At 46.6% G+C, this 26,057-nt stretch overlaps 1 protein-coding gene across 1 annotated transcript in view; it reads left to right on the forward strand.

The window, feature by feature from the left end:
- The window catches only part of SPON1 (spondin 1), a 378,928-nt gene that overhangs the window by 67,283 nt on the left and 285,588 nt on the right, over positions 1-26,057 (forward strand). Inside the window, exon 3 of the mRNA XM_075927822.2 lies at positions 12,985-13,118. Within this exon, the coding sequence (XP_075783937.2) occupies positions 12,985-13,118 (134 nt within the window). The remainder of the gene's footprint in view (positions 1-12,984; positions 13,119-26,057) is intronic.

Genomic DNA, 26,057 nt, shown 5'->3' on the forward strand with positions numbered 1-26,057 from the left:
GCCCTTTTCCGGAGGCTCTTATTCCTACTTCAAAGTAGGAATAAGACCCTCCGGAAAAGGGCACTTTTTCCGGAGGATCGGGGCCAGTGTAGACGCTCTTTTCCGGCTTTTTTAAAAGCCGGAAAAAAGCGGCGGACATTTTTATTTAAATGCCGCGGGGGATATTTAAATCCCCCGCGGATTTCCCTACGACGACTCGTGAAATTTACATGCCCCTTCCGGAAAAGGGGCCAGTGTAGACGTAGCCTAGGGGTATGTCTACACTACAGCACTAATTCGAACTAACTTAATTCGAATTAGTTAATTCGAACTAAGCTAATTCGAACTAGTGCATCTAGACCTAAAAACTAGTTCAAATTAGCATTTTGCTAATTCGAACTAGCATGTCCACATTGAGTGGACCCTGAACCAAGGTTAAGGATGGCCGGAAGCAGTGCCGGCAAGGCATCAGATTAGGACTTAGAGCGTGGAGCTGCTGTCTCAGGCTAGCCGAGGGCTGTGCTTAAAGGGACCCGACCCCCACCTTGGACAGACAGTTCTCAGGGGTTCCCCGCTTCCAAAGCAGTCCTGGCTTGGAGTGCCCTGAGTGCCCACACTCGGCACATCACAGCACTCGGCCATCGGCCCGGCTGCACTTGCCACAGGCTACCATCGGGGGGGCATTTGGGGGGCTGCAGGAGAGCTTCCACCCCAAGGAGCCCGCAGAGCCACCCCAGTCCTCCCCATCGGGGGCTTGTCCCACATTCCTCCCTCACCTCCTTCCACTTACCCCTCCCTAGCCCCCCTTCCTGATGTACAAAATAAAGGACACGTGTGTTAAAAAATAGAAACTCTCTTTATTGAACAAAACTTGGGGAGACTGGGAAAAGGAGGTGGGAGAGGGGAAGAGATAGGGTGGGAGAGGGGAGGGCAACTAAAATGATCAGGGGTTTGGAACAGGTCCCATATGAAGAGAGGCTAAAGAGACTGGGACTTTTCAGCTTAGAAAAGAGGAGACTGAGGGGGGATATGATAGAGGTCTATAAAAGCATAAGTGGTGTGGAGAGGGTGCATAAAGAAAAGTTCTTCATTAGTTCCCATAATAGAAGGACTAGAGGACACCAAATGAAATGAATGGGTAGCGGGCTTCAAACTAATAACAGAAAGTTGTTCTTCACAAAGCAAATAGTCAACCTGTGGAACTCCTTGCTGCAGGAAGCTGTGAAGGCTAGAACTATAACAGAGTTTAAAGAGAAGTGAGATAAAGTCATGGAGGTTGGATCCGTGGAGTGGTATTAGCCAGGGGGTAGAAATGGTGTCCCTGGCCTCTGTTTGTGGAAGGCTGGAGATGGATGGCACGAGACAAATGGCTTGGTCATTGTCTTCAGTCCATCCCCTCCAGGGTCCTTAGGGTTGGCCGCTGTCGGCAGACAGGCTACTGGGCTAGATGGACCTTTGGTCTGACCCAGTACAGCCGTTCTAAGCTCAGGGCTCAGAGTCGGGGGTCTCAGTGGACCACCTTGATTTTCATGCAAACCTGCTCCTGGGTGGCCATGCTGGCAGCTCTCCTGCCCTAGACGGCCACTTTACTGCGCCTAGCGCGGAGGTCGTGGATGAGGTCCATGATGTCCGCACTAGACCAGGCGGGCGCCCACCTCTTGCGGACCCAGGCAGGCTCCCGGGAGCCGCCAGCCTGGTCCCGGGAAGAGGCGGAGGGCTGGGTGGCAGCGGGTGGCTAGCTTGAGCCGTGCCAGGTGCAGGGTCTGCTAGCTGGGTGCTGGCAGGCTTGCACCTGGCACGAGCACCATAGCCAGCTTGTGCCCCTTTAAGGGCTCCGGGGCCGGGAGGGGGGCAGAAGAGTTTACCTGATGGTGCCCAGAGTGGCTACCAGGGAAAGCTGGGAAGGGCTAGCCTCCCGCTAGTTCGAATTAAGTGGCTACACAACCCTTAATTCGAACTACTTAATTCGAACTAGGCGTTAGTCCTCCTGGAATGAGGTTTACCTAGTTCGAATTAAGCGCTCCGCTAGTTCTATTTAAATTTGAACTAGCGTTTTGTATGTGTAGCCCCTATTAAAGTTAATTCGAACTAACGGCTGTTAGTTCGAATTAACTTTGTAGTGTAGACATACCCTCGGTTCTTACCCCAGCATTCTGATGCATGGTGACCTGTCTTACCAAAGCGGTAACATTCCTGGCTCCCCACTGTTCTGTGAGTAGGTTCTTGGGACATTTTATGCATCCCATGGGGTGCACTAAGGTATTGTGCCTCCTGTGTGGCCAGTTCCATTGAGACCGCAATATCAATGGCCTTCTGTAGGGTGAGCTAAGCTTCTGTTAACAGATGCCTCTATATAGCTTCACTGAGCAGGCCACACACTAACCTGTCACGTATGGCATCATTTAACATCTCCTTAAATTCACAGTGTTCAGCAAGCTTTTTCAAATTGGCTACAAATTGTACAATTGTTTCACTTTCTTGTTGGTCTCTGTTATGGAACCTGTACCTTTCTGCAATTACCAATGGTTTTGGAGCATAATGTGACCCCAGGATTTCTACAATGTCACTGTAAGATTTGGTCTCCGGCTTAACAGGGAGCAGCAAACTGCATAGCAGAGAGTAGGTCTTAGCCCCTACAAAGCTTACAAATATTGGCACCTTCTTTTCTTCTTTAATGTCATTTGCAATAACAAAAAGTTCAAAATGCTCAGTATATACGTGCCATTGCTCTATTGTCTCCTCAAAAGGTCCCAAACAAAAAACAGGACTATGTAGCACTTTAAAGACTAACAAGATGGTTTATTAGATGATGAGCTTTCATGGGCCAGACCCACTTCCTCAGATCAAATAGTGGAAGAAAATTGTCACAACCAAAAGGTCCCAGTGACCCTGTAAGTGTAGCCATGACTGTTGCACTCCCCTCCCCCCGCCCTTTTTTTTTTTTCTTTTTCAGTGTCTGGGCTCCTTGATCTTAGTTTCAGTTTGCACAGTGTAGCAGTCTGTTCTTACCCCCACCTTCCAGAACAGCCAGAAAAAAGTTTGTTTTCTTACATTGACTTCTACTTCTTTTGTTGCTGGAGGCGGCACAGGTATCCCACCGTCGTCGCCACTTGGTATGTCGTGGGGAGTTTCACAGTATGGGAAGAAATGAGTGGAAATGCAGAGAGCTGAAGTAGTTGCAAACGTCCATTTTATTGCATAGCACAGAACTAACTAGAATAAGCCCAGACTAGCTGGGCTGACCCCAGTGACCTACTCAGTTACTATAACAACAAGATCTATATCTACAACCCAATATACAATAGTATCTAATTATAACGTCTTCTGTTCTTCACAGCTTACTAATTTGCAGCTTTTTGTAGTCTATCTCCACTTGTGTGAGTGTGAATGGAAAGAACATGCACTAACCAACAATCATTTGGAAACTGAAGAAAAACATTGTTTTTGTTGTATTCACCAAGTCTTGTGATTAATCACTAGGGGTGCATCTACACTGCAGGGCTTAATTTGACATAAGCTATGCAAATTGAGCTACGTCAATTGCATAGCTTATTTCAAAATAGCTTATTTTGAAATAGAGCGCTCTTCCTCTGACTTCCCGTACACCTCGTACAATGAGGTCTACAGGAGTTGAAGTAAGAAGTCCTCCAGCTTGACAGTATTTCAACATTATTTCAAAATAACTGCCTGCTATGTAGACGTGGACTAAGTTATTTCAGAATAATGCTAGTTACTTTGAAATAATGTTGCTGTGTAGACGTACCCTAAGTTAGCCACTCTATCTCATGGTTATAACCTTATCTCCTTCCTTTAGAAAAAAACAACAAATGGTCTGGTAGCACTTTATAGACTAATAAAATATGTCGATGGGATCATGACTTAACTCCTGTCATCTGAAGAAGTGGGCTGTGCCCACAAAAGCTCATGATCCCATCTACATGTTTGTTAGTCTATAAAGTGCTACCAGACCATTTGTTGTTTTTTTCTAAAGGAAGGAGATAAGGTTCTCATAGACTCATAGACTCAGACTTTAAGGTCAGAAGGGACCATTATGATCATCTAGTCTGACCCCCTGCACCGTGCAGGCCACAGAATCTCGCCCACCCCTCTTAGAATAATCCTCTCACCTATGTCTCAGATATTGAAGCCTTCCAATACTTTGAAGGCCCTAACATGCAGAGAGTCCTTCAGCTGTGATCTGTGCCCAATGCTACAGAGGAAGGCGAAAAACCTCCAGGGCCTCTGCCAATCTACCCTGGAGGAAAATTCCTTCCTGACCCCAAATATGGCGATCAGCTAAACCCTGAGCATGTGGGCAAGACTCACCAGCCAGACACCCAGAAAGTTCCCTATAGCAACTCCTATCATCCCTCCATTGACCTATTTCCAACTGGAAATGAATGGTCAATTAGTTACCAAGATCATGTTATTTCATCCAACCATCCCCTTATCATAGAATCAGAACTGGAAGAGACCTCAGAAGGTCGTCAAGTCCAGCCCTCCGCTCTAGGCAGGACCAATCCCATCTAAATCAACCCGGCCAGGGCTTTGTCAAGCTGAGACTTAAACACCTCTAGGGATGGAGACTCCACTACTTCCCTAGGTAACCCATTCCAATGCTTCACTACCCTCCTAGTAAAATAGTTTTTCCTAATATCCAATCTGGACCTCTCCCACAACAACTTGAGACCATTGCTCCTTGTTCTGCCATCTGTCACTACTGAGAACAGCCTCTCTCCATCCTCTTTGGAACCTCCCTTCAGGAAGTTGAAGGCTGCTATCAAGTCCCCCCTCACTCTTCGCTTCTGCAGACTAAACAGACCCAAGTCCCTCAGCCTCTCCTCGTAGGTCATATGCTCCAGACCCCTAATCATTTTGGTTGCCCTCCGCTGGACCCTCTCCAATGCGTCCGCATCCTTTTTGTAGTGGGGGGCCCAGAACTGGACACAGTACTCCAGATGTGGCCTCACCAAAGCCGAATAAAGGGGAATAATGACATCTCTGGTTCTGCTGGCAATGCTCCTCTTAATGCATCCTAATATGCCATTAGCCTTCTTGGCTACAAGGGCACACTGTTGACTCATATCTAGCTTCTCATCCACTGTAACCCCCAGGTCCTTTTCTGCAGAACTACTACTTAACTGGTTGGTCCCCAGCCTGTAACTATGCTTGGGATTTTTCCGTCCCAAGTGCAGGACTCTACACTTGTCTTTGTTGAATCTCATGAGATTTCTAGTGGCCCAATCCTCCAATTTGTCTAAGTCACTCTGGACCCTATCTCTGCCCTTAAGCGTATCTACCTCTCCCCCTAGCTTAGTGTCATCTGCAAACTTGCTGAGGGTGCAATCTATCCCCTCATCCAGGTCATTAATAAAGATATTGAACAAAACCGGTCCTAGAACCGAACCTTGGGGCACTCCACTAGAAACCGACCTCCATCCTGACATCGAACCGTTGATCACTACCCGCTGGGCCCGGCCTTCTAGCCATCTTTCTATCCATCTTACCGTCCATTTATCCAATCCGCATTCCCTTAGCTTGCTGGCAAGAATATTGTGGGAGACCGTATCAAAAGCCTTGCTAAAGTCAAGGTATATAACATCCACTGACTTTCCCATGTCCACTGAGCCAGTTACCTCATCATAGAAGCTAATCAGATTGGTCAAGCACGACTTGCCCTTTGTGAATCCATGCTGACTATTCCTGATCACTTTCCTCTCATTCAAGTGTCTCAAAATGGATTCCTTTATGATCCCTTCCATGATTTTTCCAGGAACCGAGGTAAGACTGACCGGCCTATAGTTCCCTGGATCGTCCTTCTTCCCTTTTTTGAAGATGGGCACTACATTTGCCTTTTTCCAATCATCCGGGATTTCGCCCGATCTCCACGACTTTTCAAGGATAATGGCCAAAGGCTCCTCAATGACATTTGCCAACTCCTTCAGTACCCTTGGGTGCATTAAGTCTGGACCCATGGATTTGTGTACGTTTAGTTTTTCTAAATAATTCCTAACCTGTTCTTTACCCACCAAGGGCTGTCCATCTTCTTCCCATCTTGCGGCGCTTAGCACAGAAGTCCAGGAGCCGACCTTGTCCGTGAATACAGAGGCAAAGAAAGCATTGAGTACTTCAGCTTTCCCCACATCCTCTGTCACTAGGTTACCTCCTTCATCCATTAGGGACTGCACACCCTCTCTGATCACCTTCTTCTTGTTGACATGCCTGTAGAAACCTTTGTTATCCTTCACATCCTTAGCCAGTCGCAACTCCATTTGCGCTTTCGCCTTCCTGATAACCCCCCGGCATTCTCGAACTATACATTTAAGCTCCTCCCTAGTCATTTGTCCAAGTTTCCACTTTCTGTAAGCTTCCTTTTTGTGCTTAAGTACACCAAGGATTTCCCCTGTAAGCCAATCCGGTCTCCTACCAGGTTTGCCTCTCTTGCTACGTGTCGGGATGGTTTCTTTCTGTGCCTTCAATAAGGCTTCTTTAAAATACTGCCAGCTGTCCTGGACTCCTTTCCCCTTCATGTTAACATCCCAGGGGATTCTTTCCATCAGATCTCTGAGGGAGTCAAAATCTGCTTTTTTGAAGTCCAAGGTGTGTATTTTACTACTCTCTTTCCTTCCTTTGGTCAGGATCCTGAAATCTACCATCTCATGATCACTGCGTCCCAGGTTGTCACCCACCTCTACGTCCCCTATTAGTTCCTCCCTGTTTGTGAGGAGAAGGTCAAGCTGTGCACGGCCCCTGGTCGGATCCTTCAGCACTTGTACCAAGAAGTTATCCCCAACATTCTCCAAAAACTTCCTGGATTGCCTGTGTACTGCCGTATTGGTTTCCCAACAGATGTCAGGGTGATTAAAGTCCCCCATGAGAACCAGGGCCTGCGATCTGGAAGCTTCGCTCAGTTGTTCGAAGAAAGCCTCATCTACCTCATCCACCTGGTTCGGTGGCCTGTAGCAGACACCAACCACAACATCACTGCTGTTTGCTCCTTTAAACCTGACCCATAGACTTTCAACAAGTTTTTCTCCCTCTTTATACTGGAGTTCAGAGCAATCATAGTGCTCTCTTACATATAGTGCAACTCCTCCTCCTTTTCTCCCCTGCCTATTCTTCCTGAACAATCTATACCCTTCCATGACAGCGCTCCAGTCATGCGAGTCATCCCACCAAGTCTCTGTTATCCCAATTAAATCATATTTCTTGGCCTGGGCCAGGGCCTCCAGTTCTTCCTGCTTGTTGCCCAGGCTTCTCGCATTAGTGTACAAACACTTCAGGTAACCAGTTGATTGCACTATCTTCTCCATTCGAAACTGGGGTCCTCCTTTCTCGCTCCTTGCTCTATGCATTTCTTCCCGGTATCTGACTTTCCCACTCCCCTCAGGGTTTTGGTCACCGTCCCCCGACGAACCTAGTTGAAAGCCCTCCTCACTAGGTTCGCAAGCCTGCCCGCGAAGATGCTCCTTCCTCTCTTCGTTAGGTGGATCCCATCTCTTCCTAACAATCCTTCCGCCCGGAACAGAGTCCCATGGTCGAAGAAACCAAAGCCCTCTCTGCGACACCACCTGCGCAACCACGCATTTACGTCCTCAATTCGACGATCCCTGCCCAGTTCTTTCCCTTCAACAGGGAGGATGGACGAGAACACCACTTGCGCTCCAAAGTCTTGGATCCTTCTTCCCAGTGCTACATAATCCGCAGCAACCCGCTCAAGGTCATTCTTGGCCGTATCATTCGTTCCTACATGGAGAAGCAGGAAGGGGTAGCGATCTGAAGGTTTGATCAGCTTGCTAAGCCTCTCAGTGACATCCCGAATGCGAGCTCCCGGTAAGCAGCATACCTCTCGAGATTCCAGGTCCGGACGGCAGAGGGATGGCTCAGTCCCTCTTAGGAGGGAGTCCCCGACCACCACCACCCGTCGTTTCCTTTTGGGGGTGGTGGCCGTGGAACCCCCATCCCTAGGACTACGCATCCCATGCCTTTCAGTAGATGGTGCTCCCTTCTGGTTTCTACCTTGTGAGGTCCCTTCCAGAGCATTCAGCACTGCAGAGCCTGTGGAGAGAGCTTGAAAGCGATTGCTTACCTCTATAGCATCGGGGGAATCCCGTGCTGGCCTTTTTCCCCTTCTAGAAGTTACATGCTGCCAGTTCTCCTCTTGGTCGCGTACTGCCCTCACTGGCTCCTCTGCCTGCTGTGCTTGAAGGATCAATTGCTGCCTTCTATCGAGGAAGTCTTCATCCTCTCTGATCAAGCGTAAGGTCAACACTTGGGCCTCCAGTCCTCTAATTTTTTCTTCCAAAATCTCGACCAGCTTGCACTTGGTGCAGATGAAATCCGTTCTTTCTTCCGGGAGGAAGACAAACATGGCACACGCCGTGCAGGTAACAACAGCAGCAGACGCATCATCAACCATCGCTGCTGTCCTGGAGAAGGGATTTAAAAAGAAAGACAAGAGAACCTCCCGCCCTTCCCTCTCCCCTTCAGAAGTCCCTCTCAAAACTCCCTGTTAGCAATCACCTGTTCGCAAGCTCCTTGGTCGCTTGCCCACTGCCTTATAAAGCCCCTCCCCTTACCAAGGCTCAGCCAATCAGCAGAGGCTTCTACAATTCAAACTTTAATTAGAAGCCAACAGTTTCCACCTGCCAATCACAGCCCCTACCAATCACAGCACAAACTCTATCAAGGGGAGGGGGAAGGGAAAAAAAAAAGCCTCACTCTCAAACAGGGGAAAATAAATAAATAAATAAATAAATAAATAAATAAATAAACAAACAAACAAACAAAAAAGAACACACACAACCCTCACTCACAAACACAAGCTCAGCATACAGCAAGAAGCCCCAAGCACAACACCCACTTCTCCCAAACTCCTGTATCTACTTGTCCTCTACCTGGAGAACTCCCCCTCTAAAGCCTCACTCAAACAGAGGGGGAGGAGGGAAAGGAAGAAAAAAAAAAAAACCCACAAACCACCACACACCAAACAAACACAAGCTCTGCACACACTGAGAAAGCCCCAATAACAAAACACACTTCCCTCAAGAGTCCTGTATCTGCTTCTCCTTCACCTGGAGAACTCCCTCTCAAAACTCCCTGTTAGCAATCACCTGTTCGCAAGCTCCTTGGTCACTTGCCCACCGCCTTATAAAGCCCCTCCCCCTACCAAGGCTCAGCCAATCAGCAGAGGCTTCTACAATTCAAACTTTAATTAGAAGCCAACAGTTTCCACCTGCCAATCACAGCCCCTACCAATCACAGCACAAACTCTATCAAGGGGAGGGGGGAAGGGAAAAAAAAAAAAAAAAGCCTCACTCTTAAACAGGGGAAAATAAATAAATAAATAAACAAACAAACAAACAAGAACACACACAACCCTCACTCACAAACACAAGCTCAGCATACAGCAAGAAGCCCCAAGCACAACACCCACTTCTCCCAAACTCCTGTATCTACTTGTCCTCTACCTGGAGAACTCCCCCTCTAAAGCCTCACTCAAACAGGGGGGGAGGAGGGAAAGGAAGAAAAAAAAAAAACCCCACAAACCACCACACACCAAACAAACACAAGCTCTGCACACACTGAGAAAGCCCCAATAACAAAACACACTTCCCTCAAGAGTCCTGTATCTGCTTCTCCTTCACCTGGAGAACTCCCTCTCAAAACTCCCTGTTAGCAATCACCTGTTCTCAAGGTTATAACCATGAGATAGAGTGGCTAACTTAGGGTACGGCTACACAGCAACATTATTTCAAAATAACTAGCATTATTCTGAAATAACTTAGTCCATGTCTACATAGCAGGCAGTTATTTTGAAATAATGTTGAAATACTGTCAAGTCATGATCCCATCTACATGTTTTATTAGTCTATAAAGTGCTACCAGACCATTTGTTGTTTTTTTCTGTAACAGACTAACTAGGCTACCCCCCGAAGCTCCTTCCTTTAGCATTAGCTGTCCTACCTTTTTTGTTATTTTTAAATGTGTTGCTGGTGAAAAGTACTAGATTTCACTGAGGACTAAAATGTATCTAAAATGTAACACAGATACAGCACAGACTTTCCTGCCAGCATGCCTGCCCTTTGATCTGGAAAACCTAATTTCTGGTGATATGAAAGTAACCAAGAGCTTATTTTACTCTGTCTTTCCTGGAAGTGATATCTGAAATAGTATTGGTTTCTATGCAGTCCATTTGTCCAGTAGAAATTGGATTGAACACCAGTTCATTTTATATAGGCCACTAAAAACACTTAACAGGTAAAATGACTTTTAAATATAAGCTAAACTGGATTTGGATCTAGGGACCTATAGATGAAGCTTTCATTTTTTACTAGCTGCTATCCAGCCTGCCTTAAGGTGCTGGCACTAACCTATAGTTATTTCATCTTGTTTAATCGGAATTGAGCATAGTCTTTAACTGTTCTCAGAGGATGGTTACCTGCATCATGCCCATAGAATATGGGGCTCATGTTGCTGTAAGCAATGCAATAATTTAGTCATGATTTGCAGCTTTCCCAGGAAACTGTCCCTTTTAAGAAAGACCCAATGAGCTGTTTTGCATTTTAATATAGTTCTTTAATAGCTCTGTATTTTCGGAGAACAGATTGAATAACAGTTTAATTAATTTAAGTAGGTTCAAAGCTGTAGCTTCCATTATTGTACTTTCCAGCATTGATTACTTTTCCATTATGAAAAATAATGCAGCTTCTAGTTGTAGATTCTTAAGTGCAGCGGTATCATCTCAACATGACAGGTGAGTGTGGAAGGACTTAGTTCGAGTTAACGTTTGACTGCCGCGTGAAGCCGCCGGCAGTTAGTTTGGACTAGTGGCATTTAAAAATGGCGCCTGGACGGGAAGATGCAAATAAAGCCCGGGATATTTAAATCCCAGGCTTCATTTGCAACTTCAAATGCCTACTTTAGACTCCCTAGTTCGAAGTAGGGGGCTCGTGTAGACATACCCCATGAGGTTTATGCAGTGTGTTAGCCATGTTGGCCCCCGGATATTAGCAACAAGGTGAGTATGTTATGAGAAAGCTGGACTTGATATGATATGCAGCCATGTTGTGCACTTAGCTGCAATAAATTGTAAGTGAGAACACGACTCTGAGAAGATTTTTCGCCTTGCTTAGGAAGACATAAACAGCTGCTGACAAGGTTAGCTGACCATCAGATGAGTGTCTATGTCTACGTCTTTTCCTAGGGCTGCTTTGCTGACAAGTAAAAATTAGGCTGTTGATGCTAAATGTTCATCCTATTAACGATTTATTTTAAGTTATGCTTTGTTTTAAGTTACTTATAAAAAATTCTGAAGTGTACTTTACAAAATTTGAGTTTTCTACAAGTGAGAAGACAATAATATTAATCTCCCTGGGAGAAATGCTGGCCACTGGGACTCTGTTGTTGCTACTTGCTACCACCTCAAATTTTGGTTAACTATTTTGGGGTGCTTCTAGATTATTGCTATTTTTGATGTGTATTTTGTACTATATAGAAAATAAGGTTGGTGGTTTTTTTTAGTAGAAGCACTCTTCTGTGTACCAGACATTTATCAGACAGATGCTGTGTCCTGTAACTGATTTATTTCCTTAAACTGCCTGAAAAACAAATTAATTACCATAGCTTTGATTTTGGCTAACCCTGAGTAATAGGTGAAGTCATGTCTTTTATGGACCAACTTATGTTGTTGAGCGAGACAGGCTTTTGAGCTTATGTAGAGCTCTTCATCAAGTGTAAGCTTGAAAGCTTGTCTCTCTCACCAGCATAAATTGGTCCAATAAAATATATTACTTCCCCCAATTTGTCTCCCACAGATGGATGAATGATTGAAAATTCCATATACCTAACAACTTTATCATAATATTTGTGCTGAGTAAATGTTATTTCAACTGAGTAGCTATGTTATTTAAATCATGCAGTAATATTTACCTACTAATTATTAGTTAACATTCATCATTCAACATATTCTGGGTTTGTGCTAAAATGCTGGAAATGCCAGTTAATTTTTCTTAATTTTATTGGTGTATAAAATGAAAAGTAGACACAAGCATAATTCAAAACAAAGACCAAATACATTTCACAATATGACTGTACAGAAGTAAATTTAAACAAGTATTGTTGCTTCAAGTATCTCTGATATTTACTCCCTCAAACATAATAATGTTGCTAGGTATATAAGTCATCATGGGGAATACAATGACATGTTCTACACAATCAGACCTATTTAGCCAAGCAGGCACTATATTACTTCATTGTCTCAGAGCCATAATTTGAGACATAACCTTTAGGCAAAACTAATCCAAATCCTCTTCTTTCCCCATCTTTATTTTCAAACACTTTCTGAGTTTAGAACACAATGTAGCAGGAGACAAGCTAAAATGTAAAATACATTTAAAATACAAAATAAGTTGAAAATGATGTTCATTTGCTAAGAAAAGGGACTGTGGCTAACCTGAGAGAAAATAGTGGCATTAAGAGCTTACAGTGGTGTATAGAAAATCCCTGCTCTGTGAAAAGTTTAATTCTGGTCCTATGCTGTTTGCAGTTTTGCAGCGGGGGAAATTTCACACGCTTCACTCAATAAGAATTCCAATTGAAATCCAAAGGGCTGTTCACAGAGCAAAGTACAGGTTGAACCTCCCAAAACCGGGACTCTCTGGTCCAGCAATATCCACGGTCCAGTGGGGCCTTGGAGAAGAGGCACAAAGGAGGTAGGGCACAAGTATTTGGGTATCTGGATTGCATTTAAATTCAAAAAGTGATCTCATCCTCTAGAAGGCTGGAGACCACTGCCCTAACCCATAACTGGAGAGCATCTCTTCACTAGTTCTGGTTTCATTTTGTTTTAAAAGATTAACTGGCTGTTACAACCCTATCTGCAAAAGCTAGTACAAATGATCTAGTACAAATATAGAAACAGATTATCCCCTTTAAAGGAAACACAAACGGACATAAAACACTTTCTAAACACATTCATAACAAAGTATCTTTATATTTCTTTAGATAATCGATGAAGAAGAAACACAATTCATGAGTAATTGTCCTGTGGCTGTTACTGAGAGTACACCAAGAAGACGGACACGCATTCATGTTTTCTGGACAGCACCTCCTGTTGGTACTGGCTGTGTAATTCTGAAGTAAGTCCTTTTACATGGATCTGATTTACAAGTGAAACCAGGCTCAGTGTATAATAAGTCTAAGATGGTTTACAACATGTTGATGCAGTTTTTTATACACATGAGTCATCAGTAATTTAACCAACACAAAATTTCCTGCAACCATTTGGCCTACATTTTTAAGAACAGACTTAATATTTCTGGAGACAACTCTGTGTTCCCTGTTGCAGCCATTTAGAGACATAACTTTTAGAAGACTTCACCGACAAATCAGGCAGTTAGTCTTCAAAACATTTGTTGAGGAAATTATGCCCATAATGACAGAGGTATAGTTAAGATGCCGTTAAATCCTTATCTTTTAGCCAATGATGTCAATAGTGCTGCATTAGGGTATCTCCCTTTCTCAGAGTAATCCATGTCACTACAGAAGCATTGTGTTATATCTGCATTCAGGACTTTTTGACAGAATGTTGTTTTGTTTTCTGATTTAAAGTTACAACACCCATTTAAAGCACACCGTGCCCCGTGTTGCAAGCTAATTTAAGAACTGCGTAGGATGTAAAGGTGATACAATAGTCCCCTCTGCATTTAAAGAAACTTCACTCAGTGTCAATAAACTGTTTACTAGAGAGATGATTCCCCCTGCCCACCAGTATCATCTTTATCTTTGGTTGTATTTGAGCCCATTCTTATTCCCCAAAGGGTTGTCTATACCACGCAGTTATTTCAAAATAAGCTATTTCAGAATAACTCCTGAAAAAACATTTCAAAATCGTGCATCCACACTACAGATGTCCATCAAAATAGCACAGATTTATGTCTAACTAGTGTATCCACACTGATTGGAGCCTCAATTGCATTTAAGCTCCCCCAGAAGCACTCTGGGCAGGGCATCAGGACGGCAGTCACTTCCTGTAGCTGATGCCTGAAGCTATCTGAGGTTCATGCTTAAAGGGACCCCCCTCTGCAGTTGTGTCTCAGTCTCCTCTCCATTGCCTACCTCCTCGAGGGACAGCAAACTTCTCATTGCATGCTCAGGTTGCCCTTGGCACTTCTGCTATGGAGCCGGACCAGCTGCAAAGCAGTCACCAGCTCTTAGACCTCATGCTTCACCTCGTGACACAATTAATGCAGGCTGCCTTCATAGCACTGCAGAACCAGGACCAGAAGCACACTCTGGGATACCTCCTCACCCCACTCCATGGTTTTCTCATGCACCACAGCCCCTCCCAACTTTCCCTGCACACCAGCACACCAGTTCTGACTGGTGGGACCTTATCGTCATGGAGCAGTAGGAGTGGCTCCAGAATTTCCTCATGTGGAAGGACACCTTCCTCAAGCTGTGCAAGTGGCCCACCCCTGTCCTCGGGTGATGGGACACCCTCATGCAACCCGCCAACTGCCTGCAGAAGTGTGTTGCCATTGCTATTGGGAAGTCTGCCACACTGGACAGCTACCATTCTGTCAGGAACCAGTTCGGCCTGGGGAGATCGAATGTTGGGGCCATGCTCATGCAGGTATGACTCTCTTACTATTGTCCCAGGAGGGTGGTGAAGCCCAGGAATGAGGTTCCCTAGGGAAGGGGGTATTGTGGATTCTCCCTCCCTGGAGGTTTTGCAGTCCTGTCTTCACAAAGCTCTGTGGGAGATGGAGTAGCTGGGGTTGCTCCTGCTGTGGGAAGGGGCTTGGGCTCAGAGAATTCCTGAGGACTCTGTCAACCTGTTTGTCTCCTTCTACAGGTGGTGAGAGCCATCAACACCATCCTTCTGAGCAGGGTCACTATCCTGGGTGATGTGGACTGTATCGTCACCAGCTTTGCTGCCATGGGCTTCCCCAACTGTGGGGGGGGGGGCACTGATGGACCCACAACGCCATCCAGGCCCCCGATCACTGGGCATTCAATTACATCAACAAGAAGGGGCACTTTTCAATGGTGCTCCAGGACCTTGTGGAGCACTGAGGCCACATTAACATCAGGTGGTCGAGGATGGCACAGGACACCCATATATTCCACAACTCCAGCCTCTTCCAGACGATGCATACCAGTAGTTTTTTTCCTGACTGCACCATCAGGATCAGGGACGTTGACATGCCCATGTGCATTGTGGGTGATGCAGTCTTCCCTTTGTTCCTCTGGCTAATGAAGCCCTACATGGGTCACCTGGACCCCACCAAGATACAGTTCAATGCCAGGCTCAGCAGGTCCCGCATTGTGGTGGAGGGCGCCTTTGGCTGTTTGAAGGAGAGGTTCCGGTGTCTCCTCACCTGCCTGGACTTCAGCAAACGGAACATCCCCAGAAGGTGGCAGCCTGATGTATTCTGTATAACCTGTGAGAGAACAAGCAGGAGATGACCCTGTCAGGGTGGAGGGCAGAGGCTGAGTGGCTGGTCAGGGCCTTTGAGCAGCCATGCACAGCTGCCATCCGGCAGGCCCATCAGGGGGCTGTGCACACCTGGGAGTCCCTGAGGGATAGGGCTGGGACTGGCACCTTTCTCAGGTGGCCCTACCGCTTTGTGTGCATGGCCCTCAACAGTCAAAGGAAGGGACTGAGGGGAGGGAAGCTGGAGGGACAGGGGTAGGGACAGGGGCAGAAGCAGGTGAAGGGGGCACTTGGAAGGAGTAGGTGTGGGGGGACGGCTGCTGGACCACTCAATTGCGGCAAGCAGGCGGTAAATGGCAGTGATGTATACCCCATACATGCTGCAGTTCTGCTGAGATGAGATGTCAAGTGCTGTGACATAGCTCCCGGTTAGCACTGTGCTCTTCCAAGTTGGCATCCCCCCTCTGCTCCTGCTGCTCGAGACACCACTGCAGGGCACGCAGGCAGGTGATGTGTTCTGGCTCCAGGTCCTCACAGGGTCACCTGTGGTGGTGGCTCTTGAGATCGGGAGGACAGCACAGGAGGTGGTATACACACCACAGTCACTCTGGCCCAGCTGCGAAGGAGAGAGAAGTGCAGTCATCCCAGGAGACACTGCATGAAGCCTTACCCTCATCTCTGAGCTGACACTGAAAGGTCTCAGTTCTGGTGAAGGCAATGTGCTTTGAGCAAGGTTATCTGTGGCCTAGACAGTGGGCCTGTCCTGCAGAGACACAGATGTCCCAGAGGAGCCTTGCTACGCCCACACTCTGGAGACAAGCAGGCATAGGAAGGGTCCTGACAAGCCAGGGTGGGAAGAGGGTGAGAGGGCGACTCAGCTTCCCTCTGTGCCATGCTCACACTAGGTGTGGCAGTGGCAGCATCCGACAGAGAGAGGACTTCTAGCCTTGGCTTCTGGAGGAGAGGGGTGGAGGGTGTTGGGGAAGGTGTGTGTGAGCAGCAGATGCCACTTGTCAGGTAGGGTCCCTTCCTCTTCCTGCCCCCAGCAGGTTCTCGTGCCAGGGGTCTGGTGTCCTCTGCCTTGCTGCACTTGACTGGGAGTGGATGCTGCCCTGAGAGTGCAGGCATCAGCCTGCGCTGTGTTTGGCACTGCTGTGTGTGTCCATGCATCCAGCCTCCTTAGTGGTGGCTTATGGTGGGAAGGTGTCCCACTATGGAGTCAGGAGTCAGGCAGGCCTGTTCAGGAACCCTGTGAGCAGGAGCAGTCTCATGGGGCTGTCTGCTCCAAACTGGTGCTCCGTGTGCACCCACGTGCACAGGCTGCTTTGCGATCCCTAGGCCGAGAAGGCCTGACTCCTCTCCCCACGTCTGTCTAGGAAAGTAATGGAACTCACTTGATGGGCCTTTGCTGGCTTCGTCCAAAACTTGGGTGACATCCTGGAAGGGGGTATCAGCTCCAGGCACAGGATGACCTCCTGGCTGGTGGGCATCGTGTCCTGGCTGGCTTCGTCTTTCTCCTCCACCTCCTCATCGCCCTCTTCCACAGTCCTGCGCTCCGGGGGGGCTCACAATAGGCTTCTCCAGGCTGGAGTCCATGACGGGAGGTGGTGGGAGGAGGGGGGAGGGGACCAGTCCCCCTCCCATGTGGTGCAGCTGTTCATAAAAGTGGCAGATCTGGGGTGCCACTCCAGAGTGGGAACTCCATTCTCTGGCCTTGGTAGGCCTGCCTTGGTTCCTTGATTTTCATGCTTCCTTGCCTCTGGGTGCACATGTCACCTTTCTGGCCCAGGCTTGCAGCTATCCGGCCGAAGACAACTGTGTTCCTGCATCTGCTGTGGAGATCCTGGAGGTTTGCCTCCCTCCCCAGACCTCTATGAGATCCAGGATTTCCACAGCAGATCAGGAAGGGGTCCTCTGCTTCTGCCCCTGAGCAGGTGCTTCAGAGCTGGCTGCCAGTTTGCTAGTAGCCTTGGGGGGCTTGGTGGGAGCACTGGGGTCAGCCATTACTGCAGAAATGGGTGGTGCTGTGTGGCACTGGGCTGTCATTGCCTGCATTGTGCCACAAGCAGTTTCCCCTGTGGCTGCAGCTTTAAAAGCTGCAGGGGTAGGGAAACTGTAGAGTTTTGAGAAGTATGGACAGAGAGGCCACCAGGGCAACTGTGAGAATCCCTGAAGGCCAATTATTTTGAAATTAGCAGAGCTGTGCTGTCCACACTCGCCCTCTTTCGAAATAGCTATTTCGAAATAGCTGTTATTGCTCATGAAATTAGGGTTTATTATTCCAGAACAAGGAGCTTTTTATTTCAAAATTATTTCAAAATAACTGGCTTGCTGTGGGCACACTCACCTTGTTGTTTTGAAATAATGCTGTAGTGCCGATGTACCCCAAGATGACTGGGGTTTTCCCCACAAACATTGTGGTAACTAGTTGATGGCATTGTTTCATCCTGATGAGAATGAGTGATATTGCTCTGTGTTATCAGCACATTGTAGGCCAGGGGTGGGCAATACTTTTTGAAGAGGGGGACACTCCTAGATTTTGGAAAGTGGCCGAGGGGCACACTCTTTCATGGTATTAATGGAGGGGATGCGGGGTCTGGGATGGAGGTTGGGTGCAGAAGGGACCTGGGGGTAAGGGACTGGGGTACAGGAGGGAGAATAGAGTTTGGGTGAAGGAGGTGGTTGTGACCTAGGGCAGGGGACTGGAGTGCAGGGGTTTGGGATGTGACCTAGGTAGGAGGGGATTGTGATCTGGGGGAGGAGATTGGGATGTCAGGGTATGTCTACACTACCCCGCTAGTTCGAACTAGCGGGGTAATGTATGCATACCGCACTTGCTAATGAAGCCCGGGATTTGAATTTCCCGGGCTTCATTAGCATAAGCGGGGAGCCGCCATTTTTAAATCCCCGCTGCTTCGAACCCCGTGTAGCGCGGCTACACGGGGCTCGAACTAGGTAGTTCGGACTAGGGTCCTATTCCGAACTACCGGTACTCCTCGTGAAACGAGGTGTACCGGTAGTTCGGAATAGGCACCCTAGTCCGAACTACCTAGTTCGAGCCCCGTGTAGCCGCGCTACACGGGGTTCGAAGCAGCGGGGATTTAAAAATGGCGGCTCCCCGCTTATGCTAATGAAGCCCGGGAAATTCAAATCCCGGGCTTCATTAGCAAGTGCGGTATGCATACATTACCCCGCTAGTTCGAACTAGCGGGGTAGTGTAGACATACCCTCAGATCTTGGAGGCAGCATGGGTGCAAGAGGGGGCCGGAGGTTTTGGGTATGTTGACTGGAGGGCAGAGGGCTGGGAAACGGAGAGGCTGGAGTGCCAGAGGGAGGCTGTGGCCAGGAGACTTACCAGCCAGCAGCCAAACCAGCCTGCCTGCTTGCAGAGCTAAAGGCTTGCATAGCTTAAAATGCTTCCCAGCCAGCCTTCCCGCCCGACGATGTGCTTCAGTGAATAACTGAGCCTAGGAGAGGGGGTGTGATTCTTAGCTGCCTGTTATTGAAACAGGAAGCTCCCATTGGCCAGTTTCTGGCCAGAAACTGGACAGTGGGGTTGTGCTGGGGGTGGGGGCAGCTCCTGAATCTTTCCCCCTCCCCTCCAGTTTTGAAACAAAAATGGGGTCCAGCAGCCTCGTTTGAGTGGTGTGTGGGGCTGTGAGGCAAGCGGGGAGCCTGCCTGGGGCTCCCCACTTCCTCCACAGGCTGGATCTAGCCGTATTTTGCCCAGGCCTGTTGTAGGAATTTGACCCTGAAGCATCACCCATTGTTTACTGATGACTGAAACAGGAAATGAAAAATGTTGAATGCAGTAAAAGCTACAGCAGACATTTAACTAAGCTGAATTTAATTCTTAGCACTCATTCATGTTACAACTCCTGCAATACTTTTAACAAGGGTTGGGCAGCTAAACTGCTGTGATTGCTGCTTTTTACACTGATCAAAGCTGTCTCTGTACTGTCTACTACTTTGCTGTATCCACCTGAGTTTTGTCACTTATGCTCTCGTCCTCCGGGGTGAGAAAAGCTTCTCCCGCTCTCCCTGGTGTGCTGGGGGGGGTCCAACAAAGCCGCTGGACCCCCCAGCAGACCGGGGACACCCGAGCAAAGCCGCCGCCTGGGCGGCTTTGCTCGTTTGCCCGGCAGCAAAGCCGCCCTGGCGGTGGCTTTGCTCGGGTGTCCCCGGTCTGCTGGGGGGTCCAGCGGCTTTGCTGGACCCCCCCAGCAGACCACGGGGACAGGAGCAAAGCTGTACAGGCGGCATCCCGCCGCCTGTGCGGCTTTGCTCCGGGGCAAAGGAGCAAAGCCACACGGGCGGCGGGGTCCCCTCCGCCTGTGCGGCTTTGCTCGGGTCTCCCTGGTGTGCTGGGGGGCTAGTGTGCCCCACCCCCAGCAGACCAGGCTTTTGTTGCGGGACGCCTCGGGTAGAGCAGCTGGGGTGCTGCCGGGTTGGTCCTGTGGGAACCTACCGGGCAGCGCCCCAGCTGTTCTGTCCCAGGCTCCAGATTCAGCAGCTGTTGAAACTGATCAGGCTGATTCCAGGAAGCTGGGGGCAGAGCAACTCTGCCTCGGGCTTCCTATAGTCAGCCCCTGGTCAGTTTCAGTGGCAGCAGCTGAATCTGGAGCCAGTTCCGACTTACATACAAATTCAACTTAAGAACAAACCTATAGTCCCTATCTTGTACGTAACCCAGGGACTGCCTGTATATGACAACTAGGTACGACCATAATATATATAATAAATATTCATATGAATGGAGTTTGAATTTATCCCGAACCTCATAATTTCTGACCCTACCTTTACAGTAATTATGGTGTGATCTTTCAGAATTATAGGTTGTCAGGAGGAACAAAAGTGAGCATACCACCAACAGAGTCTCTCCTATTCTATTTCTGAGAGATTCATTTAGTAATGGCTAGAGAGAAAGTGTGGGTGATTTAGTAAGTAGCTCTCTAATTTCTACAGCATGTATATTACTCATCCAAATACTGAACCATTTCCAAATTGCTAAGTTTGCAGTACCTGCCAAAATCAAAGCATGGGTGGAATAACAAGGTCAGGTGGAAGGGCCTTTATTAGATACACATGGTTTGGTGAATGCAAATGAAGAAACACTGTTTGATTGTTAGCTGTCTTTCAATAAAAGTTCTGGAGAAAATAGTCTTCCCCAAGCTAGCTGCTTACTGATGCAAAAGATAAATTGACTGTTGTACTTTGAGTTCAGTTCAAAAGAAGAAAGAAACAGCTTCCTTTTATTGTGATTTGTTGGAGCCAGTGATTAACGTTATAATATGGCTTTCATTTGCACAGAAATTCAGTGCTTGGTAGCACAATACATAGCAATTACTGTTGTGCTTTTTGGCATAAACTTAATACCATTCACACTTTTCCATTTGGAGCTCATCTAAATGATAGGGTTCACAGTAAGCCTTCTTTATAATCGCCTCCTCCTCATGCTCCCATACAAATGCTGGGCAGCATTTTCTTAATTGTTTAGGCAATCATGAGAGCTTCAGTGAGACCATAAAATTACATAGTTTAAAAATAGCCATTATAATTAGGGATGGCCAAAACTAGGGAAAAGAAATTTTGCTACCTTGAACTTTGATGGGGGCAAATTTGAACTATGTTATTGTTCTTCATTTCATCCCTTCTCTGACTTTTCCTTTTTTGTGTAAATGCAGGAGTGCAACTAAATTGTACTACCAACTACCCCAATAATTTGCAGTTAAGATTTGCATCTTCTGGTAGTTCTCAGCCAGTTTTGAGCAGAGAGGACCTGATTCTTATCTTATACCATAAACTGATCCATTGGCTTCAACTTACATTGGTGTAAATATAAAGAGAATCATGCCATGGGGTATGTCTGTACTTTAGAAGGGTTTTTTTGGAAAACCGGCCATTTTTCCAAAAAAAGTCACTTACGTCCACACAGCACTTGCGTTCTTTCAAAAAAAAAAAATCAAAAGAACAGAGGGGTTTTTCTGACATTGGTAAACCTCTTTCTACAAGGAAGAAGTTTTTTTCTGAAAGAGCTCTTTTGGAAAAAGGCGTGTGTGGACGGGGAAGAGGGAGTTCTTTCAAAAGAAGAGGAAAGAGGAAAAAGCACAGGTGTCCTGGTGGCCACTCCGTCCATAGTAATCACAGCTTAAATGTGAGCTAGCATCCATTCAGTGTGGATGCTCTCTTTTGAAAAAGCAGATGGCTTCTTCAATGCGCTTTTGTGTGTGGACACTCTTTTTCGGAAGTTTTTTTGGAAGATCTCTTCCGAGAAAAGCTTCTTCTGAAAGAAGCCTGCAGTCTAGACAAAGCCCAAGGCTATGTCTAGACTGCAAGCCTCTTTCGAAAGAGGCTCTTTCGAAAGATACTTTCGAAAGAGCCTCTTTCGAAAGAGCGCGTCTAGACTGCACGCGGAACTTTCGAAAAAGCAAGCCGCTTTTTCGAAAGAAAGCACCCAGTGAGTCTGGATGCTCTCTTTCTAAAAAGCCTGTTTGCTTTCAAGAACGCCTTCTTTCGAAAGAGCACTTTCGAAAGAAGGCGTTCTTCCTCGTGGAATTAGGTTTACCACCGTCGAAAGAAAAGCCGCATTCTTTCGATTTAATTTCGAAAGAACGCGGCTGCAGTCTAGACGCAGGTGAAGTTTTTTCGAAAAAAGGCTACTTTTTTCGAAAAAAACCCTGAGTCTGGACACAGCCCAAGAGAAAAGGTAGTTATCAGTTTGTTTAATGCAGCTAACCTACAAATTCTACTCTTGTTACGCCGGCCTAAATCCAGAGTAACTCTGCAAACTTATGACATTACTTTGTAACTGAACCAGTGTAACTGGGAATAGAATTTGGTCTGATGTTACTTTATTTCCCTGGTTAGAAAAATCTGCTACCTGAGACCCACAATTGACCAGCAGTCCCCTTATTACCTGTTTGGCTGGGAAAAGCAAGAAGTGGTACTGGAAAATGAGAGTCCAGATGAAGCATGGGAAGTAGAAATGTTTTGGCAGGAGTATTACTCAGTTTGCTGCATAATTCCAATGGCAGTTTGTAAGTAGCATGGGTGTACTCCTTCACCCCACTCCACCTTGCTTTGTCATACTCTAGTCATCCATTTTTTTAAATAAAAAGTTAATGTTACCAGGTACTTTACATCTGATATCACATAACCATAATTGGTACAGGACACTGGAGCCAGATTCCTCACTCCCACTGTGATTTTGCAGCACAGAAGCCTGGAAGTTTGGTCTCTGTTTGCCCCAGTTTACAATAAGTCTCTTGAATTCTTTCAGAACTGCAATACAGAACCACAAGTTTGCTGAGCGGGTCTACATTTCTTGGATACACATACAATACTAACGCAGCAAAGTACATAAGCACATATGTAGGTCCCATTGAAATCAGACTTTAGTACATGCTTAAAATTTAAACATGTCCTTAAGTGCTTTGCTAGTCTATTGCCTATACTCTCTGCAACATGTTTGTGCACACAGTGGGCTCATTGAAACCTTGTCTGGAATCTGGGAGCCACAATCCTCTATCCAGGTCCAGCCTTCGGGCAAGGCGGTTGCCTGGAGCCCCATGCTGCCTGGCCACTTGCTCGCTGCCCTGGCTGGGAGCTGCCTGGCCATGTAGTGCAGCGTGCCACCTTGGGCCCCACAAACTCTTTGGCCGGACCTGGCTCTATCCCTATAACAAGTGGCACATCTTAAAAACAGATGATGTGAAAGTCCTGGTTGCCATTACGTGCCATTACCCAGAAGTAGAATGCCACTATGTACCATTACCCAGAAGTAGAAACATTTTCAGCCTTGGACTTGGTTATTTGAACATTGCTAATCACCTCTCTTGCCATACAGTTGGATGAAAAAAAATCCTCCAGTGTCAATGTAGCTCTGATTGTGGTGTTCCAGTGGAAGAGGAAGAGGGGTGAATTCACCACACAGATCTGGGTAGGTGGCCTCTCGCATCAAAAAGTTCTGCAGCCACTGTTCATCCTCTCAAAGGCCTTAAGATGTAGACCCACTACATCCTGGGCCCAAATCCACTTTGTGGAATTGCTGTGTGAATGCCAAGAGCAACCTGAATTTTTTAGAGAGGTAGCCACGTTAGTATGTTTCAGCAAAAACAACAAGGAGTCCAGTGGCACTTTAAAGACTAACACATTTGTTAGGGTCTTAGTGCATAAATTTTTGTGAGCTACAACTCACTTCTTCCCATGCTGAAGTGAAAAAGAAAGACAGACAGCAAGAGATCTTCCGAAAAAACTTCTTCCGAAAGAGAGCGTCCACACACAAAAGCACGGTGAAAAAGCCCTCTGCTTTTTTGAAAGATAGCATCTACTGGACACTATCTCACAAGTAAGCTCTGATTGGTATGGACGGAGTGGCCATCAGGGCACCTGTGCTTTTTCCTCTTTCCTCTTCTTTCAAAAGAACTCCTTCTTCCCCGTCCATACACGCTGTTTTCCAAAAGAGCTCTTTCAGAAAAAGGCGTTCTTCCTTGTAGAAAGAGGATTACAATGACAGAAAAACCCCTCTGTTCTTTCGATTTATCCTCAGAAGATCACGACTGCAGTATGGTTATAACTCAGGTTTTGTCCGAAAAATGGCTGTTTTTCCGACAAAACTCTGTAGTGTAGACATACTCTTAGAGACTGCAGCTTGTTTTTCTCTTTTCTTTTTCCAAGCTCTTTTAGGACAAAAGAGCTTGGGGTATGCCTAGAGGTGGGTTCAAGTGTTCACCCCTGGTTTCTTAGGGATAAAAATCACTTGATGGTGGCAGCAATCCTTCAAAATCTGTGGACTGTGGGAAGGTTGTTGTAACCAGTGCCTGTAGAGACAAGGTTTTGAAGCTCTCTTGCGGGCCCCCACCTTCTGCACTCAGAGTGCCAGAGTGGGGGAACAGCCCTGACACCCCCCATTAAAAATTATTTCCCACCCCTGTATTATATAACTGGGATTTCAGGTGCTTATGATATGTAGCTTATATGGTAAGGTAAATATTTACAAGATTTTATTTACTAGCTGTTCACCTTCTGCCATCCAAACTGTTCTTAGCTGAACAACAAATGAAAATCCAAAATAGCCATTATTTCTCGCATTTCCTGTAACATATCAAAAATCTTCATCAAGGCCTCTTCAGGCTCTGTTCATAGGAAAAGTTTTGAACTATAAGGGAATGTTTTATTCTTTTTGAAAATAAGTACGGAATTTGTTGTTTTTCTGCATAAATAATGTTGCTCATCAATTCATTAACTGCCTCTTTTCTGGATATAAGCAGCTATCAGAGGGCTGAGCAACTTGAAAGGAGTCTCCCAAATAAAAACTCTGGCAGATTTAGCACATCACTGCATGTATTTTTTAAAATTACCTTCTTGGGAAATTGTGCATATGGTCTGCTGGCTGAACTGGTAGCAAAACATACTGCAGGTTTCAGGAGCAACTTCAAGATTCAAACGTGTTGGGTGGAAGGACGTGGTCCTGGGAGGAAAACATGAAGGCCATGTCTACATCAGGAAACTATTTTGAAAGTACTAAATTTGCCTTAAGAACTTCCAATTGAATAAATTCGAACTAGCATGTCCTCCCTATGGGGAAGCATCGAAATTAGTCCAAGGCAGGAAGCACTCTGGGGACCTGCAGAAGGCCTCCAGGAGGCCAGTAAGTTGGAATTAGCAGCACTGGAGTATCCACACTAACATTATTTTGAAATTACTATTTCAGAATTAGCGTTACTCCCCGTGAAAAGCAGGAGTACAGAATTCAAATTCTGTATCTTGCTATATCGAAATAATGGGGTTGGTAGTGTGGATGCTCCACTAATAAATTTGAACTTGGGGGGTTATTTTGGAATAAGGTCCTAATGTAGACCAGGGCTAAGGCATCACTGGATGTTAGATCTTTGATGGCCCTCATCAGGCTCTGGGCTAGTGCCTGGTGCAATAAGAGAGGCCGGTGTCCCCTAGCAAGCCCCCAGCAGTTCAAAGGCAATGCTTCCCATGAGTGCAAGCCATCACCTTTCTGTCCCTCACATAAGGCTTTTAAGGAGTCAGTCTGGCCCACTGGCTAGGGACCTGAACAGGAAGTCGGGAGACTTTGGGGCTCTTCCCAGGTCTGCCATTGACATGCTATATAACTCTGAGCGGGCCAGTTCAGCTCTCAGTGCCTCGGTTTCCCTGCTGGGATAACGGGGAGTATGACACTTCTCTTGTTTTGTTAAGTGTTGAGTCTACAAATGAAAGGGGCTCTATTCAGTCACATTATTTGATCAGCCTAATGATTAAAATACTTTAACATGTTCTTTTAAAATATTTTTATTTCTTATTATATGATGAACAAGGGTATCATCAACCTTAGCTGTAATTGCAGCTTATAGCCCTTTTCCTTATTCCTGGGGCAAAAATGCCAACCAGGGTTTTACCTAAATATGCAAGGAAGAATTGGGAGCGTATATATGTACTCATTCAGCTGCTGTATTAATAACATATCTAACACTGAATTATATACAACAGGGGTGGGGAACCTAAGACCTGGAGGCCGGATGCTGTCTCCAACTTGCCTGGATCTGGCCCCTGAGGCTCGAGGCTCCCCCAGCCTACACTGGGAAGGGGTGGGTTTTTTCCCTCACTTGTTTGTAGCCCCCTAGTACTA

The sequence above is a fragment of the Pelodiscus sinensis genome, chromosome 5 (assembly GCF_052426305.1).
Source record: "Pelodiscus sinensis isolate ZL-2025 chromosome 5, ASM5242630v1, whole genome shotgun sequence".
Lineage (NCBI taxonomy): Eukaryota > Metazoa > Chordata > Testudines > Trionychidae > Pelodiscus > Pelodiscus sinensis.